Consider the following 16,464-nt stretch of genomic DNA (forward strand, 5'->3'; position numbering starts at 1 on the left):
TTCTCTACCTCTGATTACTCTTTTCTTAATTTCTTTGTTCTCTTAACTCTCCATGTTCCTTCAAAACTCAATCCTAGGCCATTTTTCCCCCAATACTATTTCACTAGGTGATCTCATTAGTTTCCATGGGTTCAATTACCAATACAGATGATTCTCATATTTATATGTCCATCCGTGGTTTCTTTTCCCTATCCATATTATCACTTGACTTTTGGATACATGAACCGGGATATCACATAAATGTCTAAAACTCAACATGCCAAGGCAGCTAGGTCGTATAGTACATAGAGTACTGGTCCTGGAATCAGGAGGACCCAAGTTTAAATATACCCTCAAATACTTGACACTCACTACCTGTGTGATACTAGACAAATCACTTAACTCCAATTGTCTCACAAAAAAATAAATAAAATAAAATTCATTATGTCTAAAACAGAACTCATCTTTCCACCTAAGCCCTTTCATCTGGTGTTCTTATCCTCCCGGGCCTCATGGACTTGGTATAATCCTTATATCCACCCCATATATGTAATTTTGTCATTTTATCCTTTTAACAGTCTTCATATATCTCCACTTCTTTCACTTACACTGCCACTACCCAATGTCAGTCTTTAATTATCTTTCATCCTGACAACTACAACAACAATAGCAACAAAAATAAACATTAAATGTCTGCTATGTTGAAGGCATGCTAAATGCTAGAGATATAAAAATAAGCAAAAACCAGTCTCTGCTCTCAAAAAGCTGAAGTTCTAATAAAGACAACCTGAAAACTATGTACACATAATATATATGTAAGATAAATTGGGGGGGGGGAAATCAACAACCAAAACACTGAGATTAAAGAGGACTGGGAAAAGCTTATTAGAGTAGATTTTAGTTGAAATTTGAAGGAAATCAGGGTGAAGATAAAAAAAGAGAATTCTAGGCCTGAAGGATGTCTAGAGGAAATGCCTGGAATTAGGAGATGGAATAATTAAGAACAGCAAAAGGTTCAATGTCCCTGGATCACAGAGTCCAAAACTGAACAGTTCTTTAATCTAGTGATTTCTCTACTGGGTCTATATCCCAAAGAGATCAAAAAAGAGAAAAAGGCCCAGATATACAAAGATGTTTTTGGCAGCCCTTTTTGTATTGGCAGAGACTTGGAAAATGAGTAGATACCCATCAGTTGGGGAATGACTGAACAAGTTTTGGTATATGAAAGTAATGGAATATTATTGCTCTATAAGAAATGATCAGCAGGATGATTTCAGAGAGGCCTGGAGAGACTTACATGAACTGATGCTAAGTGAAGTGAGTAGAACCAAGAGAACACTATACATGGCAACAACAAGATTATGTGATCAACTGTGATGGACTTGACTCTTTTGGCCAAAATTTTAAATTTTAAATTTTTAAAATTTTGGCCAATTTTAACATGCTGGTTTTTTGTTCTTGTTTTTGGTTTAATTTATGTTTCTTTTTTATTAAAGCTTTTTATTTTCAAAACATATGAATAATTTTCAACATTCTCCCTTGAAAAACTTTGTGGTCTAAAATTTTCCCTCCTCCTCTAGATGGCAAGTAATCCAATATATGTTAAAAGTGCAATTCTTCTATATACAATTTTCATAATTCTCATGCTACATAAGAAAAATCATATCAAAAAGGAAAAATGAGAAAAAAATACCCAAAATGCAAGCAAATTACAACAAAAAAGGTGAAAATACTATGTTGTATTCACACTCAGTCCCCACAGTCCTCTCTCTGGGTGCAGATAACTTTCTTCATCAAAAGACCATTGGCACTGGCCAACTCGCTGTTGAAAGGAGTCACGTCTGTCAGAATTGATCATCATATAATCTTGTTGTTGTGTAATGATCTCCTGGTTCTGCTCATTTCAGTCAGCATCAGTTCATGTAAGTCTCTCCAGGCCTCTCAGAAATCATCCTGCTGGCGGTTTCTTATTGAACAATAATATTCCATAACATTCATATAACTTATTCATAAGTTATAACCATATACATATTTCTCTCTTACCTTATTAATAACTTATTCAGCCATTCTCCAGTTGAGAGATCCACTCAGTTTGCAGTTTCTTGCCACTACGCAAAGGGCTGTCATAAACATTTTTGTATGTGTGGATCACTCCCTTCTTTAAGATCTCTTTGGGATACAAACCCAATAGAAGTACTGCTGGATCGAAGGGTATGCACAATTTGATAATTTTTGAGCATAGTTCCAAATTGCTCTCCAGAATGGCTACATCTGTTCACAGTTCCACCAACAATGTATCAATGTCCCAGTTTTCCCACTTCCCCTACAACATTCGTCATTATCTTTTCCTGTCATCTTAGCCAATCTGAGAGGTGTATGGTGGTATCTCAGAGTTGTCTTAATTTACATTTTTCTGTTCAAATAGTAATTTAGAGCATTTTTTCATGTGACTATAAATGGTTTTAATTTTTTCATTTGAAAATTGTCTATTCATATCCTTTGACCATTTATCAAATTCCAATAGATTTGTGATGGAGAGAGCCATTTGTATTCAGAAAGAGGATTAAAATGTGTATCACAACATGTTTTCATCTTCTTATTTACTTGTCTTTTTCTTTCTTTTTTTTTCTTTTTGATGTGATTTTTCTTGTGCAGCATAATAAATGTGGAAATATATTTAGAAGAATTACACATTTAACCTATATTGGATTACTTGCTGTCTGGGGGATGGAGAATGGGGAGAAAAATATAGAACACAATGTTTCACAAGAGTCAATGTTGAAAACTAAATCTGCATGTTTTTGAAAAATAAAAAGCTATTATAAATCAAATAAATACATTTTCAGCTTTTTAAAACTTTGTTTTAACTCTTCCAGAAATCCTGGTTGGGTTTGTAACCACACTGCTTTTGGGGGAATGTTTTGGAATCATTTTCTTCTAAATTGTCTTATGAGTTCCTATCACTATAATAATACTTTATGGTAATTTTTGTTTGTTTGTTTATTCATTCTTCCAGCTTACTTCCTACTTTTGAACTTTACATTTAGCCTTGTCAGGACTGACTCTTTGCACTTCTGGGAAGAATTTCGGAACTATCTTTTGTCTTCTTGTCTCCTTCGCTGCTTTCTGCTGGGGCCTAGGGATAACTCAGCCTAGTGACTTGAACACTTTCAGTGTTTCATTTTGATGTAAATTGTGTCCCCTTTAACCTGGGACCCTGAAACTTCATCCCCTTTTTTTGGGGGGAATTCCTGAGTCTCAAACTCTCTCAGCCTCTTGGGAGGGGTCACACGCTTCTATCCATAATGGAAAGTCCCAAGAGAAGTAATCTCTTTTCAGTTGAAAATTTAGGCCTGGGGCTCAAACTCCTAGTTAAGTGATCTCATTCAGTTGGAGATCTCATAGTCAATAGTCCTCTATTGAGTGGCTCACACTGTGCCCCAGCCCCAGCCCCAGCCCAGGGTGTACCTGATATAATCAAGGGTTGGCCAAACCTATCTTTGCAGAGGACCTAACAGGACCTTGCGCACTGCTGAAGATATCTTCTTCTCAGTGTAACCCACCTTTGTTACATTCCTTGTCCACTAAAAAGACTTTCTTCCTAGCAAGGTGGCTTCATAGTGCAAATAAACTCATCCTTTGCCACAAACCCCGTGTCTGTATTCAATGGGGTTTGCGAATTCTTTCACAAAGCCTGTCACTGTCCAAGGGGATCCCATTGCTGTTAGGGGATCTCTTACCCTCCATTCTCGCACCTCATCATTTGCACCTCGTCAATTTCCTCAAGTGGTATAATCATTTCCCTCTTGTTCCAAGATTTTCAAGTTCCTATCTTGGATTTAGGTCTGAGCAAAGGACCTATGGGTTTGCCTTGTTTGTAATTTCAGTACACTGCCACTATACTCAACTGTGATTAGCCAGCTGGAGAGCCCTGTAGGTTCAAAGTGACAGTTATATATTCTGCTTTGGTCTAGGATTACTGAACTTATTATTCTACAACAGACATGCGGAGGTTGGAACGAAGACCCTGCAGATTTCCTAGTATCAGAGCCTCATAGCTAGGGTTTGCTTTTGAACTTTTCCCAGCTCAGCACACAGCTTAAGGCCCACTACTGATTCTTACCCTGGAAATCCACACTTAGGCATAGCTCCCCTACTCAGTCTGCTTTAAATCTGTCACCTGTAACTAAGTAGAGTGATGAAGTGCCAATTGAAATCTGTTTCCACATTCTACACAAAGCTGAGCTCTGAGAATTCTTGTTCTGGTCTCAATTCTCTTTGCCAGTTATTGGAATGTTCTATGCAACATGCCTCTGGCCAAACCTAGTCCAGAGTCCACAGATCCTTTTGCCTATCTCCCTATGCAGACTTAAGCTGGAAATATGATACACTGTGATTTTTTTCTTGGATTTTTAAATCAGGATTCAATCAGGGACATTTTCCAGATCTTTGTGCAGTTTTGTTAGGCAAAGAGCTGATCTATTTCTTTTAGCTGTTCTACCATGGCTCTGCCTTTCCTAAAGGTTATGTCTGATCATACTCAGTATGATCCCCACTCAGTAAACTTCATTGGACTCCCTATTATATTCATGATCAAATATAGAGTCACCTGTATTTAAAACTCCTTACAATCTGATCCCTTTCTACCTTTTTGTAAAGGGCTAGAACTGAGCAAATGCACTTGGATAATGGAGCATGTGAGACTAATTGCTTATACTTATGTTGGGGGTATGCCAAAAATATTGGGATACTGGGGCATGGGTTACAGTGGTTTTTCTGAAAGGAATCGAACTTAAACCATCTCCAAATCAAGCATGGACATTTATTCCTTAAAGAAGAAACCAATTCTTCCTGTGCAACAAAAAATTCGGTTCTACACACATATATTGTATCTAGAATATACTGTAATATATTTAACATATATAAGACTGCTTGGAGGAGGGGGTTGGAGGAGGAAGGGAAAAAATCTGAATAGAAGTAAGTGCAAGGGATAATGTTGTAAAAAATTACCCATGCATATGTACTGTCAAAAAAAAAAGTTATAACTATAAAATAAAATTAAAATTAAAAAACAAAAAACAAAAAACAAACAAAACAAAAAAAAAAAAAAAAGAAGAAAAAAATGTATTCTAAGGAAGAAGGGCAAACCAGCATTGTGAGGCAAGAGTTTATATAGAGAAGGGAGTGTAAGGGAAAAAAAAAACACAGGAGCATGAAAATTACATGATCTCAGAGGAGATTTTGTATCTTTGGGGAAAAAATTGGATAAAGGATGCTAGGGAAAAGTACCTGTGATTGGATTAGGGTATGTGAAAAGGTAACCCTCCCAGAAAAAAATAAAAACAAAAACAAAAAAAACTTTTTGTTCTTATGAGACCCATGAATGAGTAACAAGTCCATTGGGGTTGGAGCAGCAGCTGGACATGAAAAGGGTAATTTTATTCTAATAAAGTCCAAGAGAGAAAGACAGAGACAGAGATAGAGAAACAGACAGAGAGACAGAGACCCAGACAGACAAAGACAAAAACAGAGAGAGAAAGTCATAATGACGAGGTGTGAGAACAGAGAGAAAGAGATCTCCTAACAGCAATGGGATTCCCTTGGACGGTGGCAGGCTTTGCCCCAATGAATACAGGCAGGAGGTTTGTGCCAAAGGATGGATTTAATTACACTAAGAAGCCAGCTTGCTAGGAAGACAGCTTTCTTAGTGGGCAAGGAATGTCGCAAAGGTGAGTTACACTGAGAAGATATCTTCTGCAGTGGACAAGGTCCTGTTAGGTCCTCTGCAAGACAGGTTTGGCCAACCCTTGATTATATCAGGTACACCCTGGACTGGGGCTGGGGCACAGTTTGAGCCACTCTCTAGAGGACCAACTGAAGGAGATCACTTAACTCACAATTTGAGCCAGTGGAAGAGGTTTGAGTAACTAATCTTCAATTCAGTAGAAGGTGGTGATTATGCCCCTGGCCAAGATCTCCAATTGAATGAAATTACTTATCTGGTTGTTTACCTTATGGACAGAAGGGCATGGCCCCTGCCAGGGGGGAGCTTGAGACCCCTTTATCATCCTTCTCTCACAGATTAAAGGGGACAGTTTCAGGGCTCCCCCAAAGGTTGAAGGGGACACAATTTACATCATAGATATCGTCTAAGGCTTTTTTCCAGATTCTATTCTTCTAAGAGATTTCTCTTCATTTATTCATCTCAATGTGGATGCCTCAAATCTGTCTTGTCCTGCTCTTTTCCCAGAACCTGAGTTCCATATCTCCATCTACCTGAGGTTCTTTTTTTCCAACAAGATTGATCTGGAAATACTTTGTATAATGGATTGCCTTCTCAATTGTTAGGGAGGGGCTAGAGGGAAGAAGAGAATTTGGAGCTAATTTTAAAAAATTATTATTTAAAATGTAAGTGGGAAACATTTTGCAAAATAAGGAGAAATGCAAAAGAATACCGAGAGATACTGAAGCTCAGTCTCTCAGGGACGCAGTAGAAGGCCGCAGGTTTGCCTTTGGCCTAACTCCTGGGCTGCTGCGTGGAAGGCGGTCTCTGAGGGCAGAGACCTGCTCTCACGGCAAGACGGGAGCCAAGTCCCGAGAAGCCTGCAAAAGAAGCGTGGGTTGGACGAGCGACTCCAGCCCTGGAGCCCCGGCCCGAGGAGACAGGGGCGCAAAAGCGCAGCAGGGATCGCTGCAAAGCAGTCTAGGATTCAGTGCCCAAAGCCCGCGAGCGAGCAGGGAGGGAGGGGAGGACCGGCCGTGGGGCGCAGGCGCAGTAGGCCTTGCAGGACTGGGAGACGCGGGATGTGTGCTTCGGTTATTGACTTGGTTTTCCACAAATGTTCCCCTCTGATAAATTCCCCATCCCCCATTAATTGTCCCCTCGGGCCTCAGCGTCCCATTTGTAAAAACGATAGCCGTACACCCAAAAATATGCTTGCAAGACGCCTTCCAGTTCCTATTCTGCGTCCTAGGAAAGCGTCCGCGGGTCAACTCTGAGCCTGCGCAGTAGGCGGGCCAGCAGCGCCTGGAGGGAAAGGAGGAGGGGAAGTCAAAGGTTAGGGATTTGCGTTCCGCCCGCAGAGCAGCTAGGAGGCTAAAAGGCGGGAAAAGAATGGGGAGGGATGGGGGAGAGATTGAGGGGGGGCGGGGCCTAGTCCAATTCCATCTCCGTCCCGCCCCGGATAGGGCCCTAGCCCCGTTGGCCCGAGGTAAAAAGAGCCCTCCTTACGGGAGGACGCTGGCGCGCAGATTCCGCCGCGGAGGCTGCCGGGAGCGAGCACAGGCTGAGGTAGGGCAGGTTGGGGCGGGGCTGTGTCAAACGGCCGGGTCCGCGCGTGGGACTGCGGGGAGGGAGGTTGCGTCTTCAGGCTGTCCCCCAAGTCCGGGGGCTTTTAAGATCCCTGGAGGATTTCAGGGCCGGTGAGGGGCTGCTAAAGACGATGCCTGCTCCGCTATGAGCCCCTTAAGGTCAAGGGTCATGGATTTCGAACTGCCCAGAACTGTATAGGACATCCATCCCTGGCAGGCCCTTGCTTTGCGGAGGGAGGGAGGGAAGGAGGGGGAGAGCGGAGGCAGCTCACCTCCCCTCCAGGGTCACAGCTGGCCTTGGAACCTCAGTTGTGCAATAGACGAGAGCGCTGGACCTTAAGCAGGAAAACCCAGGAGTGTCACTCTCAGCAAGTCAGCTTCATCCGTCCTAGCCTCAGTGCCCTCATCAGTAAAATGGGGAAAATAAAAGAGTTTACTAACTGGGTTGTTGTATGTCAAGCACTTTGTAACTTTAAAATGCTGCGTAAATTATAGCTATTCTTGTTCTTGACTCCAGATCCAGAGTCCTGGTCCCATACGATGCTCCTGTGTAGGCCTTGTTTTCCTTAGTTCATAGAATTCAGGATAGCGATTGTGAAATTTTGGTAAAACTAGCTGAAGAACTTACCGTGCGCCCGTTATAGGAAATGTTATGAGTCAGGAGTCGGGCTTGTAATGCTGGTTCTAGCTCTCACTGTAGTGAGCCTCAGTTTCCTCCTTAGTAAAATGGGGGTAATGATAGATATTATTTAAATCTCTTAATCCCCATTCTTGGTAAAAGACATTGAAGGCCTTTTACGGTCTGGTACCATCTTACCTTTTCCCTTCAGTATATTTTATGTTCCACTCAAACTAGATTCCCCCCAAATGCCCTGTAATTATGCTCCCTTACCTTTGCTCATAGTATTTCTGATTTCTAGAGTTTGCCAAATGAATTGCTGGTCCATTCCCGGAAGGCTGATTCAAATGCCAGCTTGTTCATGAACCAGATCCCCCCCTTACATTATATGTAGTAAAGAATCATAGCACTTGAAATGGATTAGAATGATTTAGTCCAAATTCTTATTAAAATTTTTTTTGTTACTTTCCTTATCTGATCAATTGAGGGCATAGACCTCAAGTGGGTCTGCAAACATTAAGTGATTAAATATATGGTAAATGAGTGAGGCAAAAAGATCTGTTAAGTGTTTGCCATAGACTTGTAATGAGGGTGTACTAGCTGCTGGCAGTGGAACCGAGGAGGAAAGGACAGAGGCAGGAGATGTTAGAAGGTGAAATCAACACAGCTTGTAACTGAATTTGGGAAATGGATGAGGCAAGGAGAGAATCACGTTTTGAGGAGCAGAAAGTAGCTAAGAAGAGCTGAGCCAGTACATGAGTTGGAGGCTCTGGTAGGATATCCAGTTGGAAATGTTTTAGAGCGTAGAAGTCCTAGGAGAGTGAATTGCTCCACTCGGTGTACTACTCACTTTCTCCTCTGGACTCTGGGTCCAACTTTTTCCCTTTCCTTGCACTAATGTTCCTTCTGTTCTGGCTCTTCCTATCAGGCTCTCTCAAATTGGATGTCCAATAGACATCTTAAATTCAGCATGTCTAAAAGAGAACCCATTATCTTTCCCCCCCAGACTCTCCCTCTTTTCAATCTTCCTTAGGCAATGCTCTCTAGGATCAAATGCAAAATCTGTTCAAAGTCCTTCATAACCTAACACTATACCCTCATCTACCCCCATACCTCAGTTCTTCAATTCATTGACACTATTAGCTTTGCTGTTTATCAAATAAGATACTTTTGGTGTTTTCTCTGGCTGTCCTTGATGCCTGGAACTTTCTAACCTGATTCTTCCTGAATTCCTTCATGCCCCCACTAAAATTCCACATTCTTCAGGAAATCTCTGCTCATCTCTTTAATTTGAGTGCTTTCCCTTCTTTAATTTTCTATTTATTTTGTATATAGATGTTTGTGTATAGTTATACATGTTTTTATAGTTTTATAGTTGCATGTTTTTCCCATCAGAGATCTTTGTGAGATCATTGAGGACACGGATTATCTTTTGCCTCTCTTAGTCCTGTGATTTAAAGTGGGAATTAAGGCTTTAAGAATTAAATGAGATTGCTCAGAGAGAGAACAAGAAAGAGACAGAAGGGTTAAGGTAGACCCTTGGGGAACAACTACATCAAAGTAGCTAGAAGATAGAAATGAAGGAAAAAAACCAAGATAGAGAATGAGGCATCTCTGAAAGCAGAACCTTCAGGAGCACTAAGTAGGAAATAGTGTCAAATTGTAGAGGTCAAAAGACCCAGGGCATTTGGAGATTGTCATTGGTGACTAGAGCAGTTTTAGTAGAATGTTACATTTCTATAGTCCTACATTAAAGTTTTATAAGATAATTTATTTTTTCAACTGTGTTTTTTAGATGAAAAAACACATTCAAAGAAGTTGGGTGGACACAAACCTAATGAGTTTAAGCTGCTGAAAGAGATCTTAAAATTAATATAAGGGAAGTCTTTCACTTTAAGGAGAAAATGAAGAGAGAGTTGACTTGTTCACATATCAAGCTGTAGCAAAGCCAGAACTTTACCCCAGATCTCTTGGCTTCCATTTTAGAGTTCTTTTAAAAACTTTAAACTTGACTGCCTTCTCTACTGGGCCTCTGAATCATTGAGACTGAAGCCCATAGACTACATTTGGCCCTACATGTCCCGCCTTTGGCACATCTACTTCTCAAGGAGAGTGAGCTGCCCCACTTATTTTCCACTCTATTGAACTTTGCCAAGAGTCTGGGCAGGTTTGACCACCTTCTTCCTGTGCTCCTGTCCCACAGCCCAAGAAAAAATCTGAGCAATGCACTCATGATGATAAAACCTGCCAAAGTGTCAGCAGAATAGGCATGTGCTTCCTGCTGCAGAAAGACAAGACTCACTGGCCTGGTGTCTGGTCCTCAAATGGAGGCAAGAGACCAAGGGCATGACGTGAAGCTCCCACCTCCACATATGGTGCTGGAGAAGCAGATCCTGGCACTGCAGAAGCAGATGGCCAAGAACCAGGCTGCTTCCTGGCAAAAGCTGAAGATCTCCCAGGAGGCCCAGCAGAGGCAAGCAGTACTTGTGAGAAAACTGCAAGCCAAGGTGAAGTAGCTGTGGGGAGAGCTGGGGACAAGTGAAAAGGAAGGGACATATCTAAGAAGAAAGCCCTCTCAGGTGGTGAGGATGGTAGGCTAGCAACTTTAAGTGGAATTATTTAGTTCTTTTTATGTGCAAAATGAGAATTCTGCTCTGTTCATAAATAAATGATTTCTCTTGAGAATCTAGGCACATGCTCTAAACTAGTATTGTCTCAATCCACTCTGATAATTCACACCGTCCTCTCCAGGTTTGCTGAGGAACCCCAGTTAGTGCCAGCAGCATCCACCGAGTAACCTGGGCCTCTTTTTTTTTTCTAGGTACTACAATACCGGAACTGGTGTCAGGAGTTGGAGTCACGTCTAGAGAACATAGGAGTAAGTGAATGTGAGCTCTTGAGTATTGTGTTTTCTCTGGGCATTCGATGAATACTCTCACTCCTTTGCTACTAAATGCCTACTGGTCTTCATTATTCTGTTGGCTCCTATTTTCTGCCTTTGATGAGGGGATGATCAGCATCAGTCCCTTTTCCCCTTACCTCTTGAAGCATAGTTGTATAGGTGCTGTTGTGAGGCTTCTGGCACCTCTCTGCTTGCAAGCTGAAACCTGTGAAACAGGAGAAAAGAAATGAATTTGTCTTCTTGCAGGTGCCAGGGCTGGCTGAGCTCTGTGTATGTATGTTTCTCTGTGTGTGCATGCTTGAGTGCCCACCTCAACCCGCACATGCCAAGGATGAGGGCTAAGTAATTGCTTGTGCTTTGGGGCACCTGCTACCCGTGGGAGAGTTGGCCTTCAGGGGATATTCCTATGGCCTGCTGTTTTCTGTGGAAAAACATCTTCAGAGTGAACCTGACTAAGAGAAGGGGGAAGAAAATCGGGGGAGGGGTGTGAAGGCTTTGGTCTAAGTAGTATGATTTGGTTAGAGGTAAATAAGGCTTTTTTGTTTTATATGGTTAAGGGCCCTATTCCAGAGAGGTGGGAAAATGCTGACGAGCTGCTGATCCGGTTGGATGAAGAGCACCAGAGGTGAGGACCCCAAGTTCTTCACTGTGGAGACTGGGCAACCACGTGGATAAGGGACCCCTAGTTTTAGCTGCCACATTTACTGATAAGGGCCAGGGCCAGTGTTGGCCATTGCACCCTCAGAGGTTAGGGAATTGAACCACACTTAGTAAATATAAGTGTAAATATGTTTTTATCTTTATCCCAAATCAGGTCTGAGAGTTTGGTGAAAGTGAACACAAAGCTTCAGCAGCACCTGGAGAACGCAGATGTGGTGAACAAAGCACTTCAGGAGGATATGGGAAAATTAACAGTGGATTGGAGCCAAGCTCAGGATGAGCTGGCAAGGCGACAGAGTGACTGGCAAATGGAGAGGAAGGTAGGTGTGCAGGGAGCCCAGGCAGGCCAGCTATTGAAAGACACGGGATTTAATTTGCTCACAGTGATAGTCATAGTCCAGAAACTGAGCTAGAAAGAATTAATTTGGGGGCTCATCAGGAAATTGCATTGTGAGTGTTCAGAATCTTTATAGTAGCCCCCTTGGGGTCTCAGCTCGGTTCTGTACTGCGATGGCTTATTCTTGAGTAGGAAGTCTCATTGATAATCCAGAGACTCCATTCCTACAGAGGTAGCTTCTGCTTACCTATAGGGGTGGGGGGGAGCCCAGCTGGGATGGAAGTTTTCTGACATCATTAGTCTGGTAGAAGACAGTGAGCTGGAATAGGTTCCATACCTCCTGGACTGGCAGTGGTGACCTCTGACCTCTGACCTTTGAGATGACTTTAGTTTCCAAACATTCAGTTCTTCAAGGGCTACATGAAAGGGGAACATGGCCGGCTTCTCAGCCTGTGGCGGGAGGTGGTGACCTTCCGCCGCTACTTCCTGGAAATGAAGACAGCCACTGAAAGGTCAGTGAGGAGAAGGGTATGGGAGGATTTGAAACTTAAGTGGGAATAAGGAATGGGAGCATATTCTCCTCCTTTCCAATGTCTATTAGGATGGAATTTGAACAGAAATTAGTGACAAAGTAAAAAAAGATTATTTGAGATGGAGGAATAGCAGGACATAAGAATATGAATGTTACGTATAGCAGTAAGATCTCGGGAAAAATTGTCTGACTGGAGCAGAGGGGATATTTGCGGGAATAGTGACAAATGGATGCAGTTGATTCCTTCCAGAAATAGCATCCTCAGGGTTTAGTAGGCTTCATTTCATCACACCCTTTGCCAGTTCTTCCCAGATTTTTTTGTATTCCCTCAGGGACTTGGCTGAACTAAAGGCTGAACATATGAAGATGTCGGGTTCCCTGCTAACCAGCTGCCTGCACCTGAGCTTGGAATTACAATCCCAAGAGCCTCAAGGGTCAGGGAGACTGGCTGGCAGTGAGCGGGCCCATCTGCAACTACTAGCCAGAATCCAGGAGTTGGAGAAGGAAATACATGAAAGAAGCCAAGAACTTATCCTCCTGAAGGCCAGAGGAAATGTGGAGAAGACAGAACTTCAGGATAGGTGAGATGATAGGAGCCTTAGAAAGGGATATTAAAGGCAAAGCAACCCTAACAAGAAGCTGATGTTGATGCCAAATAGGTGGGTAGTAACCTAAACCCCTCCTGGGTTTGTTAACCACTTACTGTATGCCAAGCATTGGGCTAGTCATGGGAGAGTGCAGAGATGATAAAGAAACTATCTACCAGAGGGGGCATGGACACATATAAATAGGTTATACAAAAGAGGAAAAGGAAAATTTCTGGAAGAAAGCATAGCAGCTGGAAAGATTAGAAAAAGTTTCATGTAGAGGCACAGCCATGCCGAGTCTCAAAGGAAAATAGTCATTCTAAAGGGCAGAGGTGAGGAAGGAGTAGAGGAAATACTAATTGAGCTTAAAGATACCAATGGAAGAAATGAAATGGATAAAGAACATTGAGATTTGTCTGAAGTATAGTATGCATGAAGAGAATAATGGAGATTAGAAAAATAGTTCTGTGCAGGGCATTGACATAGTATGACTTGTGCTTTAGAAAATCATTTTGTAGCTACATGAAACATAGATTGGAATAGAGAGACTCTTGAGGCAGGAAAACCAGTTGGGAAGCTATTATAGTAGTAAAGGTGAGAGGTCCTGAACTGGAACTAGGTGAATGAGAAGAAAGGGATATATGAGAAAGATGACTTAACAGTTGATTGGATATGTAGGATGTGTAAGAATGAAAATCCCAAGATTGGGAACCTGGAGGGATTGGAAGGATTTCTTTGACAGAAATAGTGAAGTTTGGGAAATGAGTGGGTTTGAATCTTCCTATGAGATAGTCAGTTTGAAATGTCCAGTAGGCATCTGGTGATAAGGTTCAGAACTCAGGAATACCTAGGGCTGGATTTATAGATCGAAGAGTTATTTGCAGAGCGATAATAATTGAACCTTACTGAAGTTGTAAGATAGTATACAGAGAGAAGAAAAGAGAACCCAGGACAGAGACTTGGAATACTTGCATTTAGTGTCCAGCTTCTTAAACTGTGGTTTGCAACCCTGTATGAGGTCTATAACTGAATATGAGGGTCACAAAATTATAATTATTAGATGTTTGATTTGTGTAACAGTTATATAAAATTACTATACTAGAGGTCACATAAAAATTTCTTGGGTAAAAGGGGTCATGAATGGAAAAAGTTTTAAGAATTCCTGATTTAGCGGATGAAACATGGATGAAGATTTCAGGAAACTGAGGGGTCATCGGGCTGGTAAAAGAAGAACAAGGAGAGGGCCCTGCCACAAAAATCCAAGAGAAAAGATAGCGTCAAATGCTACAGACATCAGGAAGAATGAGATTGAGAAAAAGGTCATAATATTGGGTAGCATTGGTAGTGATTTCATTTAAATGATGAAGCACATTACAAATAATTGACGATAGAGAAAATGGAGGTAATGAGTATTGGCAGCTTTTTCTCTAGGAATCTGAATGAAAAAGGGAGGGAAAATATGGGAGAATAATTTAAAAAATGGAATGGTAGAAACTAGAGAAATTTCAAGGATGAGGCACACTTGAGTATGTTTATAGAAAATGGGGAAATGGAGGATTAAAGGGCATTAGAAATGGGGAAAGAGGGATTAAAGATCAGAGAGAGAGGGGATTACTGTGGGGACAATTTGCTGGAGAAAATGGAAAGTAATGGAATCAAGGGTACCCATAGAAAGAAGGAGCCACGTCTTCATTAGAATAAAGGAAGAGATGCCAACTGGAAAATGCAGTTAAACTACAATTGTGACATATTGCTGATCTTTGTTTCTTTTGGAGGATGTTTTTTCCCCCATCTTAGATTTCCCTCTTGGAATTGTGCCTCTACTGGACTAGCTGTTGAGGTAATAATGGGACATCTGAAAATCCCATGGAACCTTGAAAGGGATCATAAGAAGGGGTCACTTTGCAGATCTTAGGTGATGTGTCCTTTCCTTAAAGTATTTTAGGATCACAAAATAGGAGAATAACATTCAAAGACTATGATTCTACAGAAAGTCCTTAGTCTCTTTCCTCCTGTTTCCATATATAACATCTCACTATCAGAAATAAAATACACCAACTAAACTTTATCTGGGAAAAAAAGTGTGTCAAGTGATCAAGTGTGGATAAATACAAATGCAACTATCTAGCATTCTGGGCTGTCATTTTCCATCCAGGAAAAGGCCTATGAGTCTTCTGAAGATAATGAGTTATTGTGCTGTTGCTGAAATAAAAATCCTAACCAGAATATCAGTCATAAGGGGATTAGAAGCAACACAAACCTATGTTTGTTCCAGATGGCATTCAGAAGCTTTATATACTCATCTCATCATCACACTTCTGAAGCATAAGGAATCTAAAAAGGCTTCAAGAAAGGCAGCTAAAATGAACCGGAGGATGAGATTGTTGGTAGACCATGGAATAAAAGGACAGGAAAAGACAGATTGGGAAGTATAGATATAATTAAATTTTTAAAAGACATGATAGGAATGGAAAAGGTAAACCCAGAGAAATTCATCACTTTCAAAGGATCAGAACTAAGGGAAAAACCTTGAAGGCTAAAAGGTAATTTAGGCAATTTCAGTCTACAAAGTAGATAGCTGTGTCTATAAAAATGACAGACTTTGAAAATACAAATGACTTCAAAAATGAATGACCAAAATTGTAATCAGTGGTTCATAAAAATAAAGAAATTTGAGGATATGCTTTATATTTAAAAGTTGATAAAATAGCTTTAAACTGTAACATACTAATAGGTGACTCTATAGAAATAGAATTCTAGAGGGATCACAAGACTTTCCCATAGTGGCGATTCTAATGTTCTTATTGGCTCCAGGGAACTTGACATCAAGACTAACCTGGGCCTGGAGAGCTCCCAGCCAGGGCTTTCCTTCATCTTTCAAGCCCTAAAGCAAGTGTTCCAGCCTTGAGTTGTGGTAAATTTGTGCATGTGTTCTGAATTGCTTTTGGTTTGAATCTAGGCAATAGTATTGTGTGATATTGATACAGAGAGGGTTCTGGGAGTATCACAGAGATGTGGGAGTATTGATGGGTGTTCTCTTCTCAACAGTGAACTGATATTCAACAGTAATGTTTGTTGTGTATTTCCCTTTAGGGTGACTGAACTCTCTGCCTTGTTGGCTGAAAGTAAAAAACAAAATGAGGAACAAGAGAAGAAGATGACGGCTCTTAAGGACACCATGGATATCCTGGTATGTAGTTTTTGTTTGGAAGAAATTGGAGGTGAAGGACCCTGGTTCTCCTGTATAAGCCAAGTTAGGATTGCTTATACCAGAGTAACCAGTTGAAGGATTTAGTTTGGACTTAAGAACCCAAATTTCCAAAAGCTGAAGATCCTTAGGACAACTCTGCAATTTTTATTATGTTCCCTCAGCAGAGTGAGGCTGATTAATATTTTAAAAGGAAATCTGCATAAAGAAAATAGGAGAGACTACTGAGTAGTCTCAAAGTCATATCATATGAAATACTAGGATGTGTTGCCAGGATGTCTGAAGGACTATCATTTGATAGGAATACGTTTACTTTCTTACAGGGGACA

At 41.2% G+C, this 16,464-nt stretch overlaps 1 protein-coding gene across 9 annotated transcripts in view; it reads left to right on the plus strand.

The window, feature by feature from the left end:
* Nucleotides 1-7,125: 7,125 nt before the first annotated feature.
* Nucleotides 7,126-16,464, plus strand: part of CEP250 (centrosomal protein 250) — a 35,427-nt gene continuing 26,088 nt past the window's right edge. For 5 of the 9 annotated variants that reach the window (XR_012486729.1, XM_074292497.1, XM_074292499.1 and 2 more), the window contains exons 1-8: nt 7,126-7,270; nt 10,113-10,416; nt 10,731-10,787; nt 11,369-11,436; nt 11,626-11,791; nt 12,214-12,320; nt 12,673-12,921; nt 16,021-16,117. Coding sequence is in view for 8 of the 9 variants with exons in the window: in XM_074292497.1 (XP_074148598.1) it covers nt 10,234-10,416; nt 10,731-10,787; nt 11,369-11,436; nt 11,626-11,791; nt 12,214-12,320; nt 12,673-12,921; nt 16,021-16,117 (927 nt within the window). In the remaining variant the exon portion in view is untranslated. Of the gene's footprint in view, nt 7,271-10,112; nt 10,417-10,730; nt 10,788-11,368; nt 11,437-11,625; nt 11,792-12,213; nt 12,321-12,672; nt 12,922-15,741; nt 15,842-16,020; nt 16,118-16,464 lie in introns of those variants that run through there. The other 4 variants (XM_074292501.1, XM_074292502.1, XM_074292503.1 and 1 more) reach the window with 4 other exon arrangements.

Source organism: Sminthopsis crassicaudata, chromosome 2 (assembly GCF_048593235.1).
Source record: "Sminthopsis crassicaudata isolate SCR6 chromosome 2, ASM4859323v1, whole genome shotgun sequence".
NCBI lineage: Eukaryota > Metazoa > Chordata > Mammalia > Dasyuromorphia > Dasyuridae > Sminthopsis > Sminthopsis crassicaudata.